This window comes from Phycodurus eques, chromosome 6 (genome assembly GCF_024500275.1).
Source record: "Phycodurus eques isolate BA_2022a chromosome 6, UOR_Pequ_1.1, whole genome shotgun sequence".
NCBI lineage: Eukaryota > Metazoa > Chordata > Actinopteri > Syngnathiformes > Syngnathidae > Phycodurus > Phycodurus eques.
Window position 1 is genome coordinate 9,311,271 of NC_084530.1, and position 26,912 is coordinate 9,338,182.

At 43.6% G+C, this 26,912-nt stretch overlaps 2 protein-coding genes across 6 annotated transcripts in view; one reads left to right on the plus strand and one right to left on the minus strand.

Annotated features, from left to right (window-relative positions):
- Positions 1-4,678: 4,678 nt before the first annotated feature.
- Positions 4,679-7,307, minus strand: fgf20a (fibroblast growth factor 20a). The gene is made up of 3 exons (XM_061680059.1): positions 7,004-7,307; positions 5,040-5,143; positions 4,679-4,924 (listed from the first exon to the last, which is right to left on the minus strand). The coding sequence occupies exons 1-3, from the start codon at positions 7,305-7,307 to the stop codon at positions 4,679-4,681; spliced, it is 654 nt and encodes a 217-aa protein (XP_061536043.1).
- Positions 7,308-15,086: 7,779 nt separating this feature from the next.
- micu3a (mitochondrial calcium uptake family, member 3a) overlaps positions 15,087-26,912 on the plus strand; it is a 41,209-nt gene continuing 29,383 nt past the window's right edge. For all 5 annotated transcript variants that reach the window (XM_061680605.1, XM_061680604.1, XM_061680606.1 and 2 more), the window contains exons 1-3: positions 15,087-15,390; positions 20,289-20,436; positions 26,347-26,378. In XM_061680605.1, coding sequence (XP_061536589.1) covers positions 15,142-15,390; positions 20,289-20,436; positions 26,347-26,378 — 429 coding nt within the window. In that variant the 5' untranslated portion in view covers positions 15,087-15,141. The remainder of the gene's footprint in view (positions 15,391-20,288; positions 20,437-26,346; positions 26,379-26,912) is intronic.

Sequence of the window (26,912 nt, forward strand, 5' to 3'; positions counted from 1 at the left end):
AAGAGGGAAAGATTTATTTGCTTCTGTTTGTTCCGCCGTACATGACATAAAATTAAAGTGGAATAAAATCACGGGGATTATTACGGATGGCGCACCTGCCATGGTTGGCGAGCACAGTGGATTATCAACCCTAGTGTGTAACAAAGTAAGCGAAGAAGGAGGTAAAGATATAAACCTCCATTGTATTATTCACCAACAAGTTTTATGTTTTAAAAAAAAACAAAAAACTATATAACCTATATCCATTGATTTTTTTTCGGCATAGGGGTTTTTGGAGCTGTGCTTTGTCTGGTCCCTCACGTAGGACCTGTTTGCCATGGGTGACCTCACCAGCGGCGTGACGCCCCAGATAACTTTGCTCCTAGGATCATTGGGACACACAAACCGTTCCACCACGATAAGGTGACAGCTCAAGGAGGGCCATATTTGAAAAATATATTTGAAAATTTGCAAGCATAAAATGTACAGAAAATACTGTAATATTTTATAGTATTTATGTGTTCAATACTGTATGTGCCTTTAAAAGGTGGAGGCTGGTGGGGTGGCAAGCGACGGTGAGGTGGAGGGAGGTTGGCTGGTTAGCTCAAGCTATGGCAGTCAGCATGTTTATTTGTTTTACTGTTCTTTTGGCATTCTTCAAGAAATGGCTGAAAAATCAATTGACGCCAGTGGCTTTCCTTTCCCACAGACAAGGGCATTCCCACTGTAAAAAACAAAAACAATCAATGAATTTACAAATGAATCACTTTGTCTCAAATACGTTTGTGCATAGAAAGAATTACCCTGCCACCTCAACCATGCCAAGCACCAACTCCCATGATCAATCTGAATCTTCCTTTTTTAAAAAGGATTTTTCCCTCCTCTTGCTGTCCCTTCGTGACTGCTTGCCTGCTGGATCCAGTATGGCCGATCTAAACATTGGATGGAAAACCCCACAAATGACTGCGCCACAGAAAAGAAATGAGGGGGAGGAGGCGTGGCACTGCACACTCACACACATGTGCACACACACATGCACACAAGCCCTCACACATCAGTCAGACATGCCTCTGGTCAGGAGAACCCCTGGCTCACCTTCACACAGATTCATAGATCACACACTCCGCCGCATGCACGTGCACGCACGCACACACACACACGCGCGCGCATGCTGTCTCTCTCTTTTGCTCTCTCACATACACAGAAGTTGTGCTGACATGAATCTGTGCAGTCACTTTGACTCAAATAAACATGCCTCCCCCATCCCAACAGCACGCACACACTTCAAAGGAAGATTGCAGCATGACAGGCTGCAACACTTCGAACCCACATGCAGTGTTACTGTTGGTAATTCCGTCTCTCACAAAGCCACCTGTTTCTTACAAACCTTCAAGCCATTCCTTCCTCACTCTGTCCTGGTTTGAACAGTAACACACGCATGCACGCACACACACACACACACATGCTGGTACTCAACCTTCCTTCTGAGGTCCTCTCACCCCTATCAGAGGATTCATCCGCTCTGACACTTTTCCTAGACATAATGTTCTCCTTGCTTATCAACCTTGCTTTTACATCAAAGGTGGTCCTTTATTCCTTTTAAATAAAATCTGGTATAAAAGGCCTATGAGGTCAAAGATCAAATTAGCGCACACCATGTCATGATTTTCAACATTTCATGTTTTAACATTCTCTTGGTGTTGTGAGGATATCAGGTTCAGGATAACTAGGTGGGTAGCTGATGTCAAAGGTGAAATGAGTCAGTCGGCAAATATTCTTTGTTGGCACCTATCTTCGGCAACCTTTTGGGGATTACTATCCTCTATCAAGGCAAGACCCTTGCTCGTTTTAAATAGTATCAGACTCATGGTTAACCAAGAAGGTGAAGGTCAAAATTCAAATTGATAGATACATATACTCATGATGCATTTTACCAGAATTATGAAATAAAGTGGAGTAGTACGGTCCCTTGTGGTTAGCACGTTTGCCACCCTAGTTCTGAGATTCGGGGTTCAAATCTCTGCTGAGGCCTTCCTGTGTAGAGTTTGCATGGTCTCCCCATACATGCGTGGGTTTTCCAGCTTCCTCCCATGTTCAAAAACATGCATGTTAGGTTGATTTAACGCTCTAAATTGTCCATACAGGTGTGAATGTGAGCATAAATAACTATTTGTGACCCATGATTGACTGAAGACCAGTTCAGGCTGTACCCTGCCTCTCGGCTGCAGCTCACCTGCGATCCCAATGAGGACAAGCAGTATAGAAGATGGATGGATAGTAGTTGGTGTAATTTTATTCTTATGTGACAGTTTTGTTAAAAAATGCCAAAATTCAAATCTTCACCTCAACATCATTTATTTACAATTTTGAAATGTTTTTTCCAGGGAATGTTCAATGTATTAATTTTCAATGTCCTTTGATCATTCCTAACCTCCAATGCAATGCAAAAAATATGTCAATTCCTTAATTCCAAACTTTAATAGTAGTTAAATAATTCTCAAAAATCAAAAAATAAATTTGGGGCATGCACAGCAGGTTGAAGGATTTTCCAAGTGAACTCTGACATGAACGAATAACACTCCAATAAATTCCACACATGTTCAGGTGCAAACCTTTGATTGGCTTTGGCACCTCATTTACTGACACAATCACTCTTTTGTATGTCTGCCCTCACTCTGCCAGAGTTGTGCATTCATTGTGGGTTGTTCCAAGAAAAGGAGATGACTCACCTTTAGGTAGGCAGGTGAAGAGAGAGATAAAGGGATGATGAAGGAAAGGATGAAAGACTGCTGCACAGCATCCGGCCTACCAGTCACTTGTTAATTGTGGTGAATGTCAATGGAAGTGCAAGTTGTCTCTTCACACCGAATCCCTTTCAGTTTATTTCCTTTTCAATAAAAAAAACATGGTTGCTGTTTAAATGTGTGCGGCATGTTCGTTTTTTGTTACCAGATATTCTCCAGTTGTGTACTGTGCAACCAAATAATAAAAAAGAATAGCACAACATGGAACCTATTGGCTCTGTTTTATTGAACCTCCTTTTCCTAGTGACCTTTATCAAGGCGACGATAGTGTTGGTCCTTGGTCCTTGTGAACATAAATTGACACCTGCCTCTAGGCATTTATGTATGTGAATATGCAGAAATGACACATTAAAACAGCAGACAAAGATGTACTCTTTTTTTATTTTGTCATACCTGTAAAAATATATTCTCAAAATAAATAAATATAGGAAATAAATATAGTGTTTTCCCCAGGATTTTGAGCCTAATAAATAAGAATAAAATCTGTCTCCAGGTCCTTAAACTCCTGGAGTCTAATCTGTGCTCGTTGTTTGACTGCAAGTAGTGAGAAAATGGTACAGTTCCTTCACTGGGTCGTAGTATGACAGTTCGGAGCAGAACACAGCCACCGGAGACAAAGTCCATACAAATTGCCTTCTCTGTTATTCCTTATGCGCATTTTCTACACATCAGTAATCAGGACCCTTCTGATAGGTCCAACTTTCATAGCGCAAACAAGGCTGCTTTCCAGTGCATAAAACTAGCCTTTTCTGTAAGCCAGCCATACTGTGTAGTGGGTTATACATTTTAGGAATTGGTTTGTTTAGCAGCCTCAGTAGTGTATACAATGGTTCCTAACCTCATTGGAGGTACTGAACCCTGTAAGTTTCATACGTGCATTCATCAAACCCTTCGTAATTGGAAAAATTAAATGTGATTTTTTTTTTTAAATTCAAAACAAAGGTCCATATATCATCGCACAAAATGAACCACGCTCAGTTGCACATAAATACAGTGTGTTAGAAGAATAAAAACAACAAATCATGAATTTCAATCAAAAACCTAACTAAATGGATATTTACTGCCAATCAATGTTTCCTGATAGAGCTAAATTCAGCAATGCTCAGCTTCACCCTTGCAAGTGGCACTCTCCTATTTTCGCAACAAAGTCTGTTCCTTTTCTTTGTTTTTATGTTCATCATCCGCAATTAAGATTGTTTGCAAATATACGTTGTAACAAACAATATTTATAATTAACAGTATGAGTATCTCAAGGGCTTTCTCCATTCTCTGACGTCAAAAGGCTTAACAGCGCTGTTGGTCTGAAGAGTTGTCACGAATCAGCGCGGGGTGAACGGACACACAGTGTGCGCGTCTTGACCACCGCTGACTGACTCACTGAACCCCTGGGGTTTGATGGAACCCAGGATAAGAACAACTGGTATAGCATGAAAGAAAAGATCCTGCAATGGGACAGAAAAGACTTTGCAGCCCCAGCAGAAAGAAAAAAAAATAATTTATAGCAGCTACTTGTTAATCTCTACTCGCCTTCGTTCACTTAAACAAGCAGATTTGGACAAGCAGATTGCATGGAGAATAAAGAGATATCCATCTTGGCTGCTCACACCTTTGCATATGCCAATAACGAGATAATATAGAAACAGAATATAATATATAATAATAATCATATATTCTGTTTCTGTTGGATCATCCCATACGTTCCCTGATGCTTTTCTGTTGAACTCCCTTCCAAAGTGGTTCTGAGATGGTCGCCATCCTTCCACCATTCCAGGAATCTGGATCTGGTGCATTTCTTGCCATCCCTTTTGAATCATCCATCTCCCTCAAAATGGGGGCAGTATTAGATGCGCATTGAACACTTTTGAGTTTGGTTTCTGGCCCACGTTGGTTAGGCCTCAGCTCTGGCCAAGTATATCCCTGTACAGTTCTGGTACTCTGTCTGGGTCTACAGGCCTTGGTAGGAAGTGTGTGAACCTCTGATGTCGCCTCGATCTTGTTCCATCCCGCGGCGTACCGTCTTTGTTCAGAGCCACAAAGTAAAATGCTCCTTTTTCTCCATGCCTGTAGATGTTCGATGAGTAGGTATTGTACCAGTTCTCTTCAAATTGCTCCCGAAAAACACTTTCTGCTGATAGCTTCTGCTGCAAAACCAAAGAAAAATAATGTCAACAGTCTAGAATATGACACCAGTTGGCAATGAGTTAACGCTCAAGATTCAGTTATTGGAAAAGTAATCTGAATTTAGATAATACTCACTGATCCATACAGTTCTCCTTTGCTGTTCATGGAGAGGTAAAGGCCACTGTCCACACCTCTGATGCTCACGAGCCCCACTGCCAGACTGATAAACTCCAAAATACCTGTGCACACATTACAGCATATTCAAAAACATAGATATCTTCAACAGTAACAAACATAATAACATCATCTCATGCTCCACATTGCCAACCTGTACTCAACTAATTTCCCAACAAATTGTTCGCTAAAGCAAAGTGAACCTCTCCAAGTTAAGTTACAGAAACTTGAATATGGCTATGAGAAGTGAGGTTAGATATCTGGAATGGCCTTTGGCATGACGTCGCATTTGGATCTCAGGAGGAATGAAGCCAGTGCTAGAAGAGTTACTACCTCAGAGTTGCAAAAGAAATCTTTAAGCGGCCTACTTTGATGTGTATGATAAAGCTTTTGATCATCTTTATAACCAAGGACATAATGAAAAGCTTTCAGTCTACAGTATGTGCAAATAATACCCCCCCGTGTACATTCTCAGAATATAAAGTACATTTTGTACAGTTGACACTTGGCTTTTACAGCTTGAAAAACATGTCTTTTGCCGTAGTCAAACGGTCAGCCTCATGTGATACAAATGGACTCTTATGGAACCCCATTACTGACAGTGCAGCTCAATCAATATATTGCAGCAGCTGTCGCCACAGTGCTAAAATGCGACATTTCGGCCTATTGTTAGTAGTTCAATATGCAAGGGGTGCCATGGATGTCATATGTATCGGTAAAAGCCTGACCGGCTACAACATGACACTTGCAGAATTATAAAAGATTCAATACAAGAACTGGATCAAATTTCTGGCTTTTCAAATATAGCAATGCTATTTTGAGTGACACTGCTAGAGAGCTATTCATTTAATATTGTTATTATTGGGCAGCAAGGTGGATGAGTTGTTAGCAACTCTGCCTCACAGTTCTTGTGTGGAGTTTTGCATGTTCTCCCCATCCTTATGTGGGTCTTCTCCGGTTACTCCAGACTCATTGAAGACTCTAAATTGTCCATAGGTGTAAATTTGAGCATGAATGAGTTTTTATGTGCCCTGCAATTGGCTAGTGACTGGTCCAGGCTGTAACCTGGCTCAGCGCTCTCGCGACTTTATTGAGGATAAGCAGTATGGATGGTTGCATTATTGTAGAACTGCACTGCATCCCACTAAGAGCTGTTTCTAAAATGTTGATTGGCTACCCAGTCAAACTATCAGACCATGATGCAGTGCAGTTCTACACCAAAACAAGGACAAATATATTGATAAATTGCTAAGTCTGTGTGTTATTCAGAATTGAATAGTGTCACGGTTACTCAATAATATCCATCCAGCCGTCCATTTTCTGAGCCGCTTCTCCTCAGTAGGGTCGCGGGCGTGCTGGAGCCTATCCCAGCTGTCATCGGGCAGGAGGCGGGGTACACCCTGAACTGGTTGCCAGCCAATCGTCAATAATATCAATAGATATTGATATCATGGTTATCTACATTTGGAAGTGATGCATTATAAACAATGCTCAAATCAACTGTTCGCATCAATAGTGGTATAGTGTTCATGTGTGTGTGTTACCCTAATGCCAAACTAATGGTGATACTTTGGGGCGGCTCATAAAGAGCTGTAAGATGTATAGGGACTTGGGCTTTAGAACCAGAGGGTGAAGTTTCAAGTCTTCCTGCGGACAAAATACACAATCGAAGATGTTGTAGAGATGCTAATCTGTTTCCTGGCTATTGTTGATGTGCCCTTGAGCCACGCACAATCCCCAGCCCCCCACCCCCCACCCCCCAGCACCCTTTCACTCTGACATCTCTCCTTGCATGCCTGCATGTCAGTGCTTTGGTTCTATGTGTGTGGCGAGTAACACAATACAACACAGTGAAGGTTCATTTTCCTCTTGAGGGACTTAATCAGTATGATCAATTAGAATAATGACAATAACGCCTTCCGCACCGAATCTGCTGTGGTCCGCCCTGGTGCCCCGCACGGTCCCATCGGGGTGGATCTCCAGGTGGAAGCCTGTCCTGCAGTAGAGTTGTCGCCTCCTCAGAATTCCCTTCAGGTGGCTGAGGTCCGCTAAACTCCGGGACAGGCGTTCCGACGACATCAGGTGCTCCCGCTGCTGTTGCTGCACGAGTCCGCTCACCGTGCTGTATTCCACCGCGCCCGCCGGGGTGAGAAGGAAATGAGCGCCACCCGCGGACCCGAAGCTGTCCAGAAATCCGTTGAAGATCCCAACCTCAGCTGCTGCCCCCATCACAGTGAGAACGAGCCGATCAGGTTTACGAGACCCAAAGTGGAGATCCGGAGAGCCTCTCGGAGCCAAAAGTAAAAGTTGCAGCGCCGTTAATCAGCACTGTATGCGGACATCCCGCTTTGTACAACTGTGTCCCGTCTCCTCCTATGCGCTGCAGTTTATCAGCGCATCATCATCATCATCATCATCATCTCGCCAGTGCGCTGCCTCCCTTTGGGATACTCCTCTTTGCTCCGATGCACACTAGAGGGTTTCCTCTCACTCTATTTCTCCTGCTCCTTCATTCACTTCTTACTTTTTTATTTATGCGCGGTCTCAGAATGGAAAGCGCCAGAGGCAGCAGCTTTGCACCGAGGGCAAACGCTCACCCCGACCGAGTCTTTTTATGCAAACGAGCCTCGATCTCCTCCTTTATGGCGCATTTCGGCACTGCCCCTCAGACAACCCCCGCAATCCCTGACTCAGTGACGCGCACTTTCACGGTCTCAATGCTTGCAATGATTTATGATCAAAAAGTATTTTTTTATTTTTTTATTTTTTTTAATGAGAACAAAAAAATCGTTTCAAGCTCATGGGCACTGCAGGGGATCCCTTTTACACCAATCAAGCTATTGTGCACATTCACGAGTGCGCCACTTTGGTGTGAAGAATAAACACTGCGAAAGTGTGCGTATGACAAACAGCAGAAAAGTGATCGTGCCATTACCCTAAACGCTTTATAGCCTCATGCACGCCCGGCTTAGGTGCAGCGACAAGCAGAAGGAAAGCCCCCGTTTGCGTAATTTCCGCAGACGGCTGTTGATTTATTGCTCCCGCGTTTTATGTAAGCCAGGAGCACATTTACAGGGCCCGTACACACCTGTGCAAACGACATCCACTTGACTGTCAATGCCTTCATTGATCTTTCCAGGGATCTTTGAACAGTACAGGAGCTCATACATCCTTACTTGTGGTCTTAAAGGGCGAATCAAAGACGCAGACGCTTCAAAGTGGAGAGGATCTCGTAAGAGGATCAGGCAAAAACAACCCGGAGTGGGGAAATACCTGTTTGAACTGCAGACCTCCAAAATACCCGGACACATGAAACTTGGCTTTGTAATGCATGACTCTTTTTATACTGCGCTGTCAGAAATAGGGGCTCTGATAGATCTAAAGCAGCGATTATTGAACTCCACGATAACTGTTCGCACACTGTTAGACATTTTCTGCAAATTCTACAGTTACTTATCACATGCCATACAGTAAAATGCCAATTTAGCGCCGTTGTACAACCCCAATTCCAATGAAGTTGGGACATTGTATTATCCATCCATCCATTTTCTGAACCGCCTATCCTCACTAGGGTCGTGGGAGTGCTGGAGCCTATCCCAGCTATCTTCGGGCATGAGGCGGGTTACACCCTGAAATGGTTACCAGCCAATCGCAGACGTATTATACATAACTAAAAACCGAATACAATGATTTGTAAATCATGTTCAACCTATACTTAATTGAATACACTACAAAGACAAGATATTGAATGTTCAAACTGATCAACTTTATTGTTTTTAGCAAATAATCCTTAACTTGGAATTTTATGGCTGCAACACGTTCCAAAAAAGCTGGGACAGGGTCATGTTTACCACTGTGTTACATCACCTTTTCTTTTAACAACATGCAATAAACGTTTGGGAACTGAGGACACTAATTGTTGAAGCTTTGTCGGTGGAATTCTTTCCCATTCTTGCTTGATGTACAGCTTCCGCTGTTCAACAGTCCGGGGTCTCCGTTGTCGTATTTTACGCTTCATAATGCGCCACAGGTCTGGGAGACAGGTCTGGACTGTAGGCAGGCCAGTCTAGTACCCGCACTCTTTTACTACGAACCCACGCTGTTGTAACATGTTCAGAATGTGGTTTGGCATTGTCTTGCTGAAATAAGCAGGGGTGTCCATGAAAAAGACGTTGGTTGGATGGCAGCATATGTTTCTCCAAAACCTGTGTGTACTTTTCAGCGTTAATGGTGCCTTCACAGATGTGTAAGTTACCCATGCCATTGGCACTAACACAGCCCCATACCATCACAGATGCTGGCTTTTGAACTTTGGGTCCATAACAGATGGTTCTTTTCCTCTTTGGCTTGGAGGACACGACGTCCACAATTTCCAAAAGCAATTTGAAATGTGGACTCGTCGGACCACAGAACACTTTTCCACTTTTCATCAGTCCATCTTCGACGAGTTCGGGCCCAGAGAAGCCGGCAGCGTTTCTGGGTGTTGTTGATAAATGGCTTTTGCTTTGCATAGTCGAGTTTCAAGTTGTACTTATGGATGTAGCGCCAAACTGTTTTTACTGACATTGGTTTTCTGAAGTGCTCCTGAGCCCATGTAGTGATATCCTTTACACATTGATGTCGGTTGTTGATGCAGTGCCGCCTGATGGATCAAAGGTCACGGGCATTCAATGTGGCTTTTCGGCCTTGCCGCTTACATGCAGTGATTTCTCCAGATTCTCTAAACCTTTTCATTATATTATGGAACGTAGATGATGAAATCCCTAAATTCCTTACAATTGTACGTTGAGAAACATTCTCCTTAAAATATTTTGACTATTTTCTCACTCGCTTGTTGACAAAGAGGCGAACCTCGCCCCATCTTTGCTTGTGAATGACTGAGCAATTCAGGGAAGCTCCTTTTATACCCAATCATGGCACCCACCTGTTCCCAATTAGCCTGTTCACCTGTGGGATGTTCCAAACAGGTGTTTGATGAGCATTCTTCAACTTTCTCAGTCTTTTTTGCCACCTGTCCCAGATTTTATGGAACATGTTGCAGCCATAAAATTGTAAGTTAATGATTATTTGCTAAAAACACTGAAGTTGATCAGTTTGAACATTAACTATCTTGTCTTTGTAGTGTAGTCAGTTAAATATAGGTTGAACATGATTTGCAAATCATTGTATTCTGTTTTTATTTATGTTTAACACAATGTCCCAACTTCATTGGAATTGGGGTTGGATAAAGGTTTACATGGTAGGATCTAATGTGAGAACTGGACAGAAGATACAGTATATCCACTAATATACTCATAATCTGTTATGCATCCTTATAATTTTTTTTTTTTTTAGAAAGTAGGGGACTTACTTCTCAAAGTATGTCAAGAGACCAAAGACTTAATGCAGTTTTTGCATACCTTACAAGATCTCAGAGTGCCGAAGGATATTGTCCAGTTCCATTCTTATTGGTCCAGAGAAAATGAAATAGTTGGGTTTTTAGACCAACTGATACCACAACTTTAAACAATGAGACAGAGTGTCCTAAATTTATAATTCCTGCAAGGGTATCAGCTCTTTTAATCAACATTACAAAGAACTGGTTCTAAAAAAGAAATGTTTTTTTTTTATTGCCATCCCTAGGGTCTGTTTTTGGGTCTTCCAGGAAGATGCAGCAGAAAAACTGAAAGTGCTTTTACCAAGTTCAGTTAGTCTATAGGGAACTTTGACCTGCCACAGCAATTTGGTCTTAACACTTGCACATACAGTACAGGAGCTGTACCAACATTTATGCCTTTACAAAGATAAGAATGCTTGATTTTGATAGATTTTTATTCGTCATAGTTTGTGGTGGAATAAAACAATGATTCATCCTGCAAGATGCCTCTCACATTTCAACTATTGGTAGCTAACTGAAGTAACCGTAATAACACTCAATAAGATGCAGTGCAATTCTACATCACTTCAAACTGATTATCATAACTAAAAGCTGCAAATGTATTTATGGTTGTTTCTGAATGAGCAGATTAGGTATAAAAGTGGATGGAGTATTGCAAATAGGCATGTTCTAAATGTATTATTTAATACTTTCAAAGAATGTTCATCAGAATGTTTTACACAAATAATACATACAATAAGTAAGTGTATATGCAATGTTAACTCCATGCAACTTTAGTGTTTTCAGTATTTAAGAGTAGCTTGGCTCGTTATGTCTTTTTAGTCCTTCTTGAGCTGAGAGTACCACTTGTTTTTCTGAGAAAATGTTGTAGTTTATTTTGGAGGCAGAGCAGCATACCATGCACTGACTATTCCATTGTTAAAGTGCTCCTAAGATAGCATCAACTACAGTACAGCAAAGTATTCCTGTCAACATCTCAGTGAATTGCTGTGATTTTTTTCTAGGGCATGCATACGTATACAGACTATAAATTAGCCATGGGTAGGATGAATGGTTAAATGCCATTTTTAACACCAAGTTTGCATCTTTGGTTCATGCACACTCTTTCTTTGTTTTCGGGAAGTAGTTTTGTCTCAACCAGGAGCCCAAGTTCCAGCTTTATGTTGGATTGATTTTGGTGGCCATACACACATGTGCACACACAGCTGCCCCCCTCCCTGGGGAGTTGCTTTGATAAATGACTTGACAGTGAGTTAGTGTGTGCTTTGTGTGTATGTGTATGGTTTTGAGTCCATATGTGATCACTAAGCAGATCATTTTGTACTCATGTCTATTTATCCAAAACGACAAAAGGGCAGAGGCATTGTGGAACAGAATTGTTATTTTATTTAGGCTCTATATGTGTGTGTGTGCACGTGTTTAAATCTAAAACACCAGATACAGAAGCTTTGAGTGTATGGAGTGTATCCTTACTCTAGCTTTCCCCTGATTCATTAGTATTTATGACCAGAAAATAACTTTCACCCCCAAAGGATCGATCAGCATCGCCTCCAGGCTGATCAGATCCTGATATATTAGCTATTGATCTGTTCACAATAAAGACATCAACTACAATGACACAATTCCACATGAGGTGCAAAGTGAAGTGTTCCCATGGTCAGATGACTATCCTAGACGATTACTCGGTTTACTGCTTCCTTAATAGCATAGGGCAGAGTGATTCCAACCATGTAAGGATTATTTCTGTATGTAGGAGGTGCATGGAGGAGGGCCCCAGGGTACCCACCTACACAAAGAAATTACTGATTGAATGGCTGCATAAGGATATAACTAAATAGCCTAAAGGTTAATGTTGTAAATTGTTGTCAGATTGGTCTGGCAGAACTGTAGTGTATGAAAAAGAAATTATATCAAAGTCATTCATTGATTCATCTTCCTTACCGCTTATCCTCACAAGGGTCGCGGGCGTACTGGAGCCTATCCCAGCTATCTTCGGGCGAGAGGGGGGTTATACCCTGAACTGGTCACCAGCCAATCGCAGGGCACATAGAAACAAACAACCATTGGCACTCACATCCACACCTACGGGCAATTTAGAGTCTTCAATTAACCTACCATGCATGTTTTTGGGATGTGGGACAAAACACAGACAAAACACATGTAGGCACGGGGAGAACATGCAAACTCCACACAGGCGAGGCCGGATTTGAACCCGGGCCCTCAGAACTGTGAGGTTTCAGGTTTCATTAAAGGTCGAAGTTCCACAAATAATGTCAGACGTTGAATAAATTTAATAAGCATGTCGCAGCGTAAAAATCTAAGAGATCATGGTATCACTTGACGAAGAGAAAACTTTCGATAAAGTTAACTGGTCTTTCCTGTTTGCAGTACTTCGCAAATTTGGCTTTGGAGACTCATTTATACATCGGATAGCAGCGTAATACAACTCGCCAAAAGCGACAATCACCACGAGTAGAGTAAGTTTTACTCTCCAAGGAGGAATCAGACAAGGGTGCCTGCCCACTTTCACCAATGCTATTTGCAATATTCATCGAACCACGCCAATGGCAGAATACAAAATCAATTTGAATGCAGATGACATTCTTCTTTACAAATACATCAAGCCGTCTTCAATCTCATAAAGACATAATCACATATAAATAAATATAAACAATCTATCAATATTAATCTCTGGCTAAATCTCATCATAGAATATATTGCATAAGTAAAAAATCTTTGCAGAAATAAATAAATCAATTGCATAATTCCCGAGATAGTTGGTCACCCTTCAACATGCTGAACCTTGAGCTTTGATTCCTCTGCCTGGGTAGAATGTCATCTGACAATAACAATATTATATTGTAAATGTAATAGTTTTCTGTATTTGTTGTTGTTGTTGATACTGTAGTAATTGTTTTATTTTCTACTTTTCTCATTTATTTATTTACTTTTTCTCTTTCCCGCACTTTAGACTGATTTCCACAGTGAAAGAACACATGCACAGATTGGGGATTTTCTCTTCTTGACCCTGTGCTTGCGGCGCTGGCGTCTGTGAGGGCAGGATTTCCTTTACTCCTTCCGGCCTTTGAGGGGGGGATAACTGTACCGGTCTCCCAGTGTGTGATGGTGGCCGATTCACTCATGTTCCGCAGGTGCTAGGGTGGTGCCAACTGGCGTCCACGTTGGTTTCTCGTTCCGGCTGCTGGTGGGATACGGTGGAGGTGGCCTGCAGGAGCCATGCATTTTAATCACTCACTTAGCACACACTCACACCATTCACTGAAAGTATTTTTTTCACTAATCACATCTTGGGGGGCTGGTGTAGGGTCAGGGGGATGCGGGCGTCGGACTGAGATTCAGTACATCAGTGCCGGTTCCCGGTCTAGGCGCTTTCCTCCTCCGCCCTGCCCGGCTGGGGGCAATTTGGGCCGCTGCGGCCTCATCCGGGTGGCCGGTTTTGGGGCGCCTCGGTGGAGCCGGTGGACCACCCTGGGTCCCTTGGTGTGGGTGGTGGCCCATCCACTGGGCCGCTCTCGAGCGGGCTCCTGGGCCCGACCCCGGCTCTCGATACTCACCTTATTCGCTTATTCGCTTATTCGCTTAGACTTATTCGCTTGGTGGGGTCCACTCACTCATTGCGATAAATAACTCATAAGTATGTGAACTTCCTCGGTATCCCCTCACTTGCACTCTACTTCTAAAGATGTTTAGAATTTACAGAGCCACTCCCACTTCAGTTGTACAGGCGGGTCCACTACCTTTATCCTGCATGCTTCCCCTCTTGTCCTGTCCAATGTAGTCCTGTCCTTTCTTTACACACTGTAGCACTACTGCCCGTTCTAACACTCAAATCTAATGTGTCATTCTACTAGGCATATAATGATTTACTTTCCTCATCTTTATTACAGATAATGTCCTGTCTTTTGTTGTCTTCACTTCCTATATTATTTAGTTATCTTTTCACTGTCTCTCCCCTTTTGTTTTTTCCGTCCTTTAAAACTTTGTTCTGTTCGACTGAAATTTTGAATCAAAATCCATCAGAATAAAAAGAACCACAGTGGCATCTTAAAAACTCTACTGCGGGACAGTAAAAGCAGCATAAAGGTATAGAGATCATCCTTTCTGTTTAACTTAACCGCCGAACAGGACAGAAACATCTATAAAATATAAAAAATAAGGAACATTCCATTGCTAATATAGTTTGTTACATTGGCCAGCACTTCTGTCTGAAATCTGATTGGACAAAACAATAATCTAACACCATGTACAACAGGAACTGGAAGTAGTGGAGCAAAGAGAAATGCTCCAAAAAGAAGAGAATAGACTGTTGGGAATAAAGTAATACAATTTCATTGAACTAATACTGTATTAGAATTTAGGTTGTAAATGAAGGTCAGGGCTTCTGATAGTCTTGCCTGCTCACCACTGACTCACTATGATGTGATGGCCAGTGGCCTCAACATGTTAATTAATGAATCTGGCAAAATATGATTACAGCATAAACTCTGATTCCTTGACTTGTGTTTTTGGGTTGGTCTTAAATCAGCATTTTTCACAAATTCTGTTCAGCGCGACACCGCTTCCGCATGAGGCACATCTCGCGATAGAGTCCAAGTCACGCGATAGCTCCAAGCTGTCCGCCAAGTTCCGAACCAGAGCAGCTTAGCGGCATCACTAACAGCAACAATGGCCGCTTTCCGCAGAGTTGCAGCGGTGGCATTGAAGCTCAACCTGTGCTCGGTGTCAAGAAACGAGCTGGCCGGGCGTCAGACTGCCGCAAGGGCGCGGAAGTGTCGCACCTTCGGCCTTTGTCTGGCGACGGGAGGTGCCGTGGCGCTTTATTTCTACGAGGACAGGGGCTGGAGGAGGACGATGGGGACTCGCAGCATCCACCGTTTGCTGCCATCCATCCCAGCCGTTGAAGCCAAAGAGAAGGTGGGTGGCTGACCGGTACGGTACTGTTTGTTCAAGGTAACATGACGGCTGTGTGGCTTCATAACACATCTTTACTTTACGTCACCAGGAGGGCCTTGTTTTTTATTTTTTTATTTGTTTCCCCCATCCTTTGTGAAAGAAAGCCTCGACTATTGTCACATCGCACCTCACAAATGTAAGAATGCGATCATGATGAAGTCGTTATGTTTTCCTGTTGGCCGTATACAATATGTACTGCAGTCTGTTCCCAAACGCTTTGCTCGCTATCTGGGGCGCACATGCAGCAATGGCGCTCTCCGAGCGAGCTGGTGCTGAAGTGGCAACAAGAGCACTGAATTGAAATTTGAGATGCAGGAGTACAGCGATAGCACGGTGAACCAGTGGTTAGAACGTCTGACTCGCAGTTCTGACTTTCGGGGTTTGAGTCTTGGCTCCGACATTCTTGGGGTTTACGTGTTCTTTCCGTGCTTGCGTGGCTTTTCTCTTCCACCAACATTCCCAAAACATTAATATTAGGATTATTTGGTTCATTCAACGCTTGAAATCAGTTTTCCCAACCTTTATTGGCAACAAATTTTATATTAGAAAAAAATCTCAGGGCACATCAAACAAAAATGTCTCAAAAAGTGGATACACAGGTTAATTATTGCACATTCTGCCATCTAGTGGACGAGCATTGAATTGTTTTGCCTGTCACCATAACGCCACAGGCATAGCTAATGCAGCACATATATTTTATTGGTAATCAAAACGTAATTTTTTAACCAATTAGGTGAAATGTGTCGGGCTGACACTATATAATTTTTGAGAATTAATTATTCTATCACTCATTACATCGATGATTCGAATAATTGGATAAAAATGTATTTTGCAATAAAGTTTATAGCACTATCTGTTTTAAAATGTTATTTTTCCGATTACTGTTTATTAACCGATTATTGTTGTTTATTTGAATTTTTTTTAATCATGCATGCAAATCAGTCAGTCGCCTTTCGGCGAAATTCACCGTTTCATTGCTGACGTCATAGGTTTCGTACTCCTTGAACACTGGCAGCGAGATGCATTCCACACATCCACCATCCACACACAGATGTAATTTCTGAATATTACTCCGCAGCGGACTAATATGCAAGCACATTGGCCTGAGGTTCCGGCTGTGCGCTCGGGACCTGCTTTGGATAAGCAGGTCCCGAGCGCACAGAAAAGACCTTCAGCAGCTTCTGCTGCTAAGAAGTAACGGTACCTTTACTCCGTTACAGTGATCTAAATGCCACTCATGCCACTCGCTACTTTTATTTATCAATTTGCTGCTTTATTGTTTATTTATCAACTATTTCGTGCACGAGACTACGACTTCGACTTCCGTGTTGGGCACTGTTTGCGCCAATCCAATTTAAGCGCTGCTGATGTTTAAGTCTAGTTCACCAATCAAACGACACAAGAAAGTCACATGACCTCACACAATGTCTTCCATTGGGCATCCTGGGCATAGGTATTAACACTTGATAAGCCAGCCCGGCTGATGGACGTGCCTACGTGGTGGCCATGTTGGGAAGGTCGTCGTTACCGTGAAGGCCACGGCGTGCGACTCGTGTTTACATTTAGATGAACAAAGACAGCAACTTTCATGTATTGTAGTATTTGTCTGGCACTGTATGCCCAAACGTGGATATTTCAGCACACTTATAACTTGAGAAAACACCGTGTAGTAAATCGCAGATGTTTTTGTTGTTTATTTATTTATGGATTTTTTTATTGTTAGTGCTATTTACTCAGTACTTGAATAATTATTTCACTATGTAATTTCTACTCTTACTCAAGTAATTTATAGGAGGACTACTTTTTACTTTTACTTGAGTTACATTATTGTCAAGTAGCAGTACTCTTACTTGATTACAATATTTGGCTACTCTACTGACCTCTGGAGCGGACATCCTCTATTGCTACTCTTACGTTTAAGCAACATTTTTGCTCTTCAGATCAGCCAGTGTCGTATTTGTTGCACTGGTCTTTCGTATTTTTGCTTGAGATGCAATTGGCTGGCGACCGTTTCAGGGTGTACCCCGCCTCCTGCCCAAAGATAGCTGGGATAGGCTCCAGCAGCCCACGACCCTAGTGAGGATAAGTGGTAAAGAAAATTGATGGATGGATGCTGCGGGCCATGGCCCTGGTTCTAGTCCCAGCGGAACCACGAAGCACACGTTACATTGGCGACAAGAGATGATCCGCAAGTACATCTTGTATTAATTAGGAAATGCAGCTACAATTATCTAATTAGTTTACAGATGTTAACGTTAAATGTATTAAGCAACGGAGCGATGTTAGGGATTATGTCACAACACAGAATGAACTAACTTCAAATTAAAAAATGGCCAATAAAAAGTGAAAAATACTGTTCTTAATATTTTCCTGGATGATGCATTTGGGATGAGCCATTGAAGTTGGTGATATCCATCCATCCATTTTCTGAGCCGCCTATCCTCACAAGGGTCGCGGGAGTGCTGGAGCCTATCCCACCTATCATCAGGCAGAAGGCGGGGTACACCCTGAACAGGGTGCCAGGGCACATATAAACAAACAACCATTCGCACTCACATTCACACCTACGGACAATTTAGAGTCTTCAAACAACCTACCACACATGTTTTTGGGATGTGGGAGGAAAACCGGAGGGCTTGGAAAAAACCCACGCAGGAGAACATGCAAACTCCACACAGGTCCACCGTGCCGCCAAGTTGGTAATAGTGAAAAATGAATTGAAACAGACAATGATTTTAGTCACTTCTTTTCCAGAATGAGAGTGATTAAAGAGGAGGATGCTAATCATGTGGCACAGCTTGAAGCAGGCATTAGGTGCAGGTGGAGATGGGCCTGGCTCATGTTGGAGGCCAGAACAAAAAAAGCTAAGAAATGAGGCAAATTTAATTTTAATCCTAAATTTGTACATCAAAATGTACTTGAGCGGTGTAAATCAATATTTTTCTGCATGAAGACAATTTGTTTATTTTGCCTTATTGTACTCCTCAGAGTCTACCAGATTGCTTAATTTATGTTAAAATAATAAAGATTCTCTGCGGGGTCCCGGGGGATCCCTCCCTTCAATGTTTATTTTTTTGTCACCTTTTTCATGCCTTTGGTGTTTGCATGTCTGTTTAATAATTAAACGAAAGCAAATAAATAACAACTATGCCTCAACTCTGCAATTGCCTGTTGATCTTTAAGCTGAAATATGAGCTTTTGTGAGAAAGTGCTTTCCATGCACTGTAATTGAATTTCCCCTTGTGGGATAATTAAAGGGACGACTGACACCGTAGTGGTTCACTTGCCTCACAGTGACAGTCTACATGGTTGTCTGTCTCTGTGATTGACAGGCAACCAGTCCAGGGTGTACTCTGTCTTTCGCCTTGATGTCAGCTGGGATGGGCGCCATCTCTTTCCCAATCTGAACAGAAAGGATGGTTGGATGTATGGATGAATGGATGGATGTGATGACTCCCGCATTCAGATTATTGTGGGACAGAAACAATCGATGTCAACATAATACAGCTGCAGAAGTGAGTTTTGGGTATTATATTCCACACCGGCTCCTGGTGTTCTGCTAGCCCCTTTTTTCTTAACCTCCCTCTCTCAGAAACTGGGATATTGCAGTCTCCTTTATCCCCTTCATTCCGTGTCGGTGCCTGTCTCACAGAACAGCGGAACAGGAAAACATAGGCTTTGATAGGAAGTGTAAAAGGGGCTTAAGACATGTTGAAAGTCTTGCCAGAAGAATGAAAGCTTTTATAGCCATTTACCTCCATTGTCGGTTTATGTAGGTGTAATGGCCTAGTGGTATTCTACATTTGTTCTTGTACTGTATAACTACATTTGATTTTTATCTGCTTTGAGCTGAATGTTTGGAAGGAACAGTGATAATTATGTAGCCTAAAGGAAGAACACCTTGGTCATCTGCTGTGTGGTCAGAGAAGAAAACTAGGTATTATGAAGGCTGTTTGTGGCTATACACAGGCATAATACATCACTTTACATTTTATTACATATTACAAAAAACAGGGAGTTTACATTGGTATTCATCCCTTCCTGCATTGGTATTTATCCCTTGCAGCTTCGCCTTAGAAGCGGACTGCCTTACAAAACTTTTTAAACTTTATTCCTTAGTGAGAGTCAAAACCACAGCCTTCTCACGCTTGTCTTTTGCAAGGAGGCAGAGTGCTCATCTCATATTTATGCTCCCTCACTGAAGGCAGCATCAAAGCTTCATGAATGGATCGGCACGCTCATTAGCATGTTAGCTGAGCTGTGCATAAACCTTGCTGCACTGAGCCCTGTGGCCAAGCAGGTTTAAATTTGGAAAGCTATCTTCTAATTACATAGCTTCATGCGGCACAAACTGGTGGCGTAGCACTGCCGCTAATCAAGTTGATGGGCTGGTTGCTCTGAGGTTCTAATCATGTTGAAAGTATACTGAAAAAATGTGTGCCCTTGCAATGAAGCTTGTTATACTGCACTAAAGGGTCTAACTCTATTTATAATTTAAAGAAGCTGTGTGCAAAAAACAACAACAACAAAAAATAAATAAAAATTTTCGAGATCCAGCAAAATATGTTTTTGTGTACGTGGGGCTGAGTTCTCTACATCAATAAACAATGAATAATAGCCTATACATGTAATAGCTGTTTAATTATTTTATTTCTATATTTTGGGGATATGTAAATAAGAGGAGAAGTACCTGGCTGTATGTATGGCTGCTATAACAGAGTAATGGCAGTAGTACAGTGACAAATAATAATCTTACAGCTTTGGTCTGGCCATCTGGAGCCTATACTGTTATTGTAATCATCTACCCTGATATATATTTAAAGTGTATTTTTTCTTTTTTTCTTTGTTTTGTTCTACAGGCACATCCGATGGACTTTGAGGAAGGAGACGTGCACATGTCGTCCCACGAGCATCGTTTCCGTATGTTCAGCTCTGTGGAGTATGAAGGGCAGCTCTACATGACTCCTCAGAACTTCATTGAGTCGGTCACCATGAGTGAACCAAGGAGTATGTATAGCATTGTTTTCTACACATGAAACACAAAGAAGAAGGGGCTTAATCTGTTGAGGCCTTTTTAATTGTTACTAATGGTGTAGACATCAGCACTTTTCCATGAGTAAAAGAAAGCTTGTTTTTGTATAAATTCTTACGGGCACTTTTGTTTTGAAATATGAATCTAATGAACTTATATTGAGACATGAACACAAAATTCCATCGACTGTATTCTCTAAAATTGTGACCTCTGCTCTAATAGTGCCCTAAGTCAGTTAATCACTAGGTACGTCATCCTATTGAAAAAATAAAAGCCAGACCTCAATTGATGCCTACTTTTTGGCATCATATTTATAATGTAGCTGGGCGGTCGGGTCAGACCCGCAGGAGTCTAGCCTCTTACTGTCATTAAAGGACAGGACCCAAAATGCACGACTCCAATTCAATTAAATTCCATTCAGGGCCCAACGAACCTGGGAGCGAGCTTCCGGGACTCCACCCGGAGTGGAATATGCTTGGTGGAGAGCCCAACTCGCTGACCAACTTTGTAGTTCGGGGCTGGTGTCCTCCTATGGTCAGCTGTGGTCTTGTAGGACCATCCTTGGCGTAGCAGCATTTGGCGGGCTCGCTCCCAGGTCCTCCTGCAGCGTCTCACCGAGGTTCCAATGCAGATGGAACCGTGGATTCTGGGGCTATGGCAGGAAACAGAGATGGTTGGTAACCATGCACAATGTGAAAAGGCGATACACCAGTGGATGCAGAGGGGAGAGAATTGTGATGTGAGACATCGAAGCCCAGTCTCCAGGTCCTGGTTCAGCCTCTCAGTTTGTCCGTTGGTTTCAGGATGAAACCCAGAAGACAGACTGACGGTTGACCTATTAATTTGCAAAACTCCTTCCAAAATTGTGAAACAAATTGGGAGCCCCTATCCGATACCACATTCTTTGGAAAACCATGAAACTTGAATACCTGGTTTATCATCAGCTCGGCAGTTTCTTTAGCTGACAGGAGTTTCGGCAGTGCAATGAAGTGTGCCGTCTTAGAGAACCTGTCAACAACTGTGAGAATGGGGGTATTTCCTTTAGAGGCCAGTAATCCTGTCACAAACTCTACGGAAATGTCTGACCAAGGACGTTGTGGTATTGGCAGGGGTCGCAATTCCCCAGAAGGGCGTTAACGAGAGGACGTGTTAGCAGCACATACCTGGCAAGCATTGACGTAATGGATAATATTTCGTGTAACATTAGGCCCCCAAAAGCGCTGTTCGACCACAGATTTCGTTTTGGCAATGCCTGGGAAACATACAGTCCTGTTAGTGTGAGCCCAGTGGAAAACTATTCTCAAGTCTAGTTTGGTGAAAACCTTGGCTCCCTCCAGGAACTCAAAGGCAGTAGAGATGAGAGGAAGAGGGTACCTCTTTTTCAGTTATTTCATTGAGATCCCGGTAATCGATACAGGGTCGCAGGGTCTTGTCCTTCTTGTCCACAAAGAAAAATCTTGCTCCCGCAGGGGATGAAGATGGGCGCATGATCCCGGCTGCCAGTGATTCTTCCACATACTTCTTCATGGCCGTGTGTTCCGGCCCTGAAAGAGAGAACAATCTCCCCCGTGGAGGTGTGGTTCCAGGCAGCAAGTCGACTGCACAGTCATAAGGTCTGTGGGGTGGAAGGGATTTGGCTTTGGACTTGGAAAAAACTTCTTTAATGTCATGGTAACAGGTGGGCACTTGAGACAAGTCAGGATCCCCAGATGGGGTCTGTGGAATGTCATTTGAAACATAACCCTGAACATTACATGGAGGCTTGAAACAGTTCTGGGCGCAGTTGCTGCCCCATGACATAACATGCCCAGAGGACCTGTCAATGTGGGGGTTATGTAATTTTAACCAAGGGTTCCCTAAAATAAGGTCATAATTCATAGCGTCAAAAACATGAAAAACTAATGCATTCCGAGTGAGAATCAGGAAATGTTCATGTGAGTGTTTGGGTGCGCTGAGTGATCTTCCCCATAAAACTGCCGTCTGCAGCATAAGCATTGCGGTGTCGTCTTACTTGAAAGGTTCTAAGGTGCATACGTCTAACGAGGAGGGAGTTGAGTAAATTTGCGTCAGAACCAGAGTCCATAAATACAGATGTATGAATCTCTTGATCGGGAGAGCATAGTGTTACTTTAGGAAGAACCTGGGTAGGGTCTTCATTAAAGATATTTAGACTCAACGCTCTCGTGTCCTTGTGCCACCGGCAACTTTGACGTGACAGTTGGTCACGGAATGAGCCAACTGCCCGCAGTAGAAGCACCACCCTTCCCTCAGCCGGTGTTGATATTCCTCAGGGGAGAGACGGAACATGCCCAGTTGCATGGGTACATCCGTGGTGACGCTAGCCAGTGGTTTGAGACTGGCAACAGGGGATCTGCATTGGTTTGGCTGGTCACCGAGGCTCGTCCTCCAAGTGCGCGGTAACGCATCCTTCCGCCGATCTCCGTCCGGCTCGCGATCCAAAAGCCTTTTGTTGATCTTTATGGCGAGAGCGATGAGAGTGTCCAAGTCGGTCGGCAGGTCTAGTGGGACCAAACGATCCTTGACGGCAGGGGATAGTCCTTGAAAAAATGCATCGAGTAGTGCCCTGTTGTTCCACTGACTCTCAGCTGCTAGAATGCGAAACTCAATCGCGTAATCTGACACCCTGCGCTTGCCTTGTTGTAAGGTGACAAGGGAGCGAGCTGCCTCACGATCTGGTGTGGAATGCTGAAAAATTTGCTCCATAGTCTATACAAAAGAGGCCCAAGAATGACATGCGGCAGAATTGCAGTAGCCCACGCATGACCAGTCAGGTGGGAAATAACAAAAGCGATGTTTGCCCGCTCGATGGGGAAGGCAGCTGCATGCAGCTCAAAGTGGAGTTCGCACTGCGTGATGAACGGTTTAATATTCTCAAAATCTCCAGAGAACCTCTCCGAGAGAGCTGTGGGCAGACAGCAGTGGATGTGGCAGGTGGCTGCATGGTGGCTGCTTCACATGGAAACAGTGATACAGTGGCGGCATCGGGTGCTGTGCCAGCTGGTTCCTTCTTCTGAACCATATTCATTAGAACTTCAAACTGTGAGGTGATGCTCTGACAGTCCCTTTAGATGAAGTTGGAGGGCAGCAAGCTGCTCATCCTGCTTCGAGATGTGTTGACCCTGCGCTTGAAGGGCTTTGCGGACCGGGTCTGAGTCTGCTGGGTCCATGTTATGGCCAGTTCGTTCTGTCATGAACGGAACAAAGGACAGGACCCAAAATGCACAACTCCAATTCAAATGGACAGTTCCAAAAAGAGAGGTTTAATAAACGGGCAGAGGTCGGTACACAGGCAGCCAATCCGAAAAAGGCAACACTATCCAAAAAGTCTAGTCTTACTATGAGTCAGTGACGTGGAAACAAGGAATGCTGGAACGTGACAACAAGGTACAAAGAACTGGAGACCAGAAAGAATGAGACATGAGGTTAAATGCATGGGGTAATTAGGGTAAACAAGGCACAAGTGGGGAAGATGCGCTCAGGAACAGGTGTGTACGAGACAGGGGGAAGACAACAACCATAACACACACCCATGACACTTACGTCACACGCTATGCACATTTTTAGTACTCACACTGTACATACTCTGCACATTGGGCACACTCATATATCATTTAGGGTCCCCTGGGGGACTGGCACCAGGTATGGTGGGGCGGGCCGTGTGCTGTGGTGGTCAGGGACCTGTTAACCATCTGTGGTGGTTTCTGGTCTGGTTGTCCCCCCCCTTCACTGCTCTGCCGGTTCTCCAGTTTTAATGCATCATACACCCTTCTGTGGGGGGGGATGGCGGGGTCAGGTCGGGGACACTCCGGCCTGCTCTCTGGCCCGCCATGCCTTTCTCCGGTGGGTTTTAATGCACTACATACATGCTGGTTGGCCTGAGGGAGGGGGAGGTGGGGCTGAGTGGTGACGGTTGCGGGTCAGCATTGCCGTCTCGCCTCACCCCCACCAGTTTATGCAATTTTAATGCACGACACCCCACCACACACAATCACGGTACAGAGATAATGGTTGCCAGTCGGGGACCTGTTAACCATAGTAATAGGGTGGGTGGTGGGTTTTCTCATTTTTCTTTGGGTTGACTCCTGGGGCCTGCACCCCCCCACCCGCCTTTTGTTTGTCGGGCTGCGGAGGTGGTGGGGGTCCGCCCCCTCTCTTTTGGGCCCCGCCTTCCTCTCCTCTCTCTTCGTGCCCTCACCCATCCTTGCTTACGACGGGTGCTTAGCATGGGCTCGCTTTGGCGGGCTATGACCGTTTTTGGGTGGCTGCTGGCTCCAGCGTTGGGCCCTGTTGGTGGGTGGGGCACCCATGCTCTCCGGGGGTGGTGGGGCCTGCGGCGGCAGGGGGGCTCGCTGGGTGGGGGCGCATGGGGGGCGGTGGTCCGGTGGCCGTGCCCCTCACTTTGGGACAGGTGCTTCGGTCAGGCTCGGGACCTCCCTGGGTCCTGGGGGGTAGGTGGCGCCCCCCTGGTTGGGTCCTCTGCTGGACGGGCTCACTGACTTGCCCCCCTCCTTATGGGTCTGGGGGGGCTCACCCTTCCTCTATGTGCCGGCTCAGCAACTCCGTACACCAGTTGACTAACATGCATGTGATACGGTGTTCATTCACTAATAAGTTCGATCGACATGCTATAGGCTTTAATAGCTTGTGCTGGGACCACTAATAACAACACAAGTTATACTAACATATCAATTCACAGGTTCTTACAGGTGTTTAGACACTCAAAAAGAATCCCACCGCACCACTCGTCAGTAGCACTGCCTTGCTCATTTCCCCACATCCTGTCCTGCCCTTTTTGGTCCTCCCTTATCTTGTTCTCTTTGTTAGTTATTGCATGTCCTTACCGGGGGTGTGTCTCCACTCCCAATCTACAAATGACTGTTGTAATGTTACTTATTTTCAAATATCGAACCTGTCTCACTATTGTTCTGCTGTGGTTCTCACCCTTCGTCCCCTTGTCCACTCTATCCCTTTGTCTGTCCCCTAAAACCCCTTTCTGTCTGGCTGCATTTTCAATAAACACAAAATAATAATAAAAAAAAGTGAAAATAAGCAGAGGGAGTATTTCAAACTCCCCTGTTGCACAGCAAAACTGTTCTAGCACAAGGCATACAGATCCACCATTCTGCAAGGCCATGGACCTGGACAGGACAGGTTTTAAAAAAAAAAAAAAAATTTGCCGGGCCAGCCTCGAAGGAGAGATGGGCTTACAGCTTTTGTTTAGTCTGAGGTTAATGTTAGTCAGACACATAACCACATTAACACTGACATACACAGACCTCCCTTTAGTCAACATTCCATTTGTTCCCATTTTTGGTTTATTAGATCTAATAAGCATCCAAACTTCTAGAACTTACTTGGATTCTACCCTTATCATCAGTTTTCCTCACACAATATATTTTTTTAAATTCTATGCTTAAGTGGGCAGTTGTTGCATGCAAACTATGCACCTGTATGAGTGTTTACATTTGTGCTGGTCCTGACATATGATACTGCCACACATACCTTCTCAGCAGCCGACATCCTCTAATGCCCTCTTTGAAGTTCAATTAAGATGAACTTTGTTGTATAAAACAGAACAAAAGTAGTATGTGCTTTTACTGGGACATTCCACCTACGACAGAGACGAACACAGGGCACTTTAGATGGGCCTGTGATGATCACAGTTGTATATAGTACAGTGACTCTGTGTTTGTGTGTGCGTGTGTGTCTGTGTGTGTACGGGAATGCGTGCGTGTGTGTTGTTGTGACTGTAGCGTGCACATTAAGACCCATTTGTAGATAATACAGATGGTATCTGACAGAGCCCACCCAAACCTTCTTCTCTTTTCTCTTCTTTTTCTCGCTTTTGTATGGCTCCCTGGCAGACAAGAGGCCTTGGAGGTCCCTGACCAAACAGGTGGGAGACACACTCTAAAAGCTTCTTTCTTCTTTCTACCTCCATGATGTCAGCATCTATTTTAGTTTGCATGTGGTTGTCTGTTTAAATCTCAAATTTGTTTATGAGACTTCCTAATTACCTCCCATATAAGGTATATGATGATGTTAGTTTCATATCATGTTCATCATGAGATATACAGTAGTACTGATTATCATTTGACTACATTTGTTTGATCAATATGAGGAAAATCAACAGTCAATTAATCAACAGTTTTTTTTAATCTCTTAATTTTATTGGAACCTGACAATACCTGTCTTATTGTTCTGAACTACTCCTGCATTGACCAGAATAATCCTGCCTGGAGCGTTTGTGCCATAGGGACGGCCTGAGTGGAAGTTGCTCAGCTTCCAATAGTTGACGCTCTGGTTTTCTTTTTTTAGAAACGAGTTGAGAATGAATCAACAGCGCCTCTGCTGGTTGCAGCCAAAACTGCACTCCGTTTGAACTCAGTTGCCTCAAAATAGAATCCATTTACAATCAATTTCACTCAAT

Coding starts and splice junctions, on each gene's coding strand:
- fgf20a (XM_061680059.1), bottom strand. CDS start 7,307: ATGGGGGCAGCAGCTGAGGTTGGGATCTTCAACGGATTTCTGGACAGC. Junction 5,144..7,003: donor GGCGGACCACAGCAGATTCG/GTGCGGAAGGCG, acceptor ATGTGTGCACAG/GTATTTTGGAGTTTATCAGT. Junction 4,925..5,039: donor AAGGAGAACTGTATGGATCA/GTGAGTATTATC, acceptor TTGGTTTTGCAG/CAGAAGCTATCAGCAGAAAG.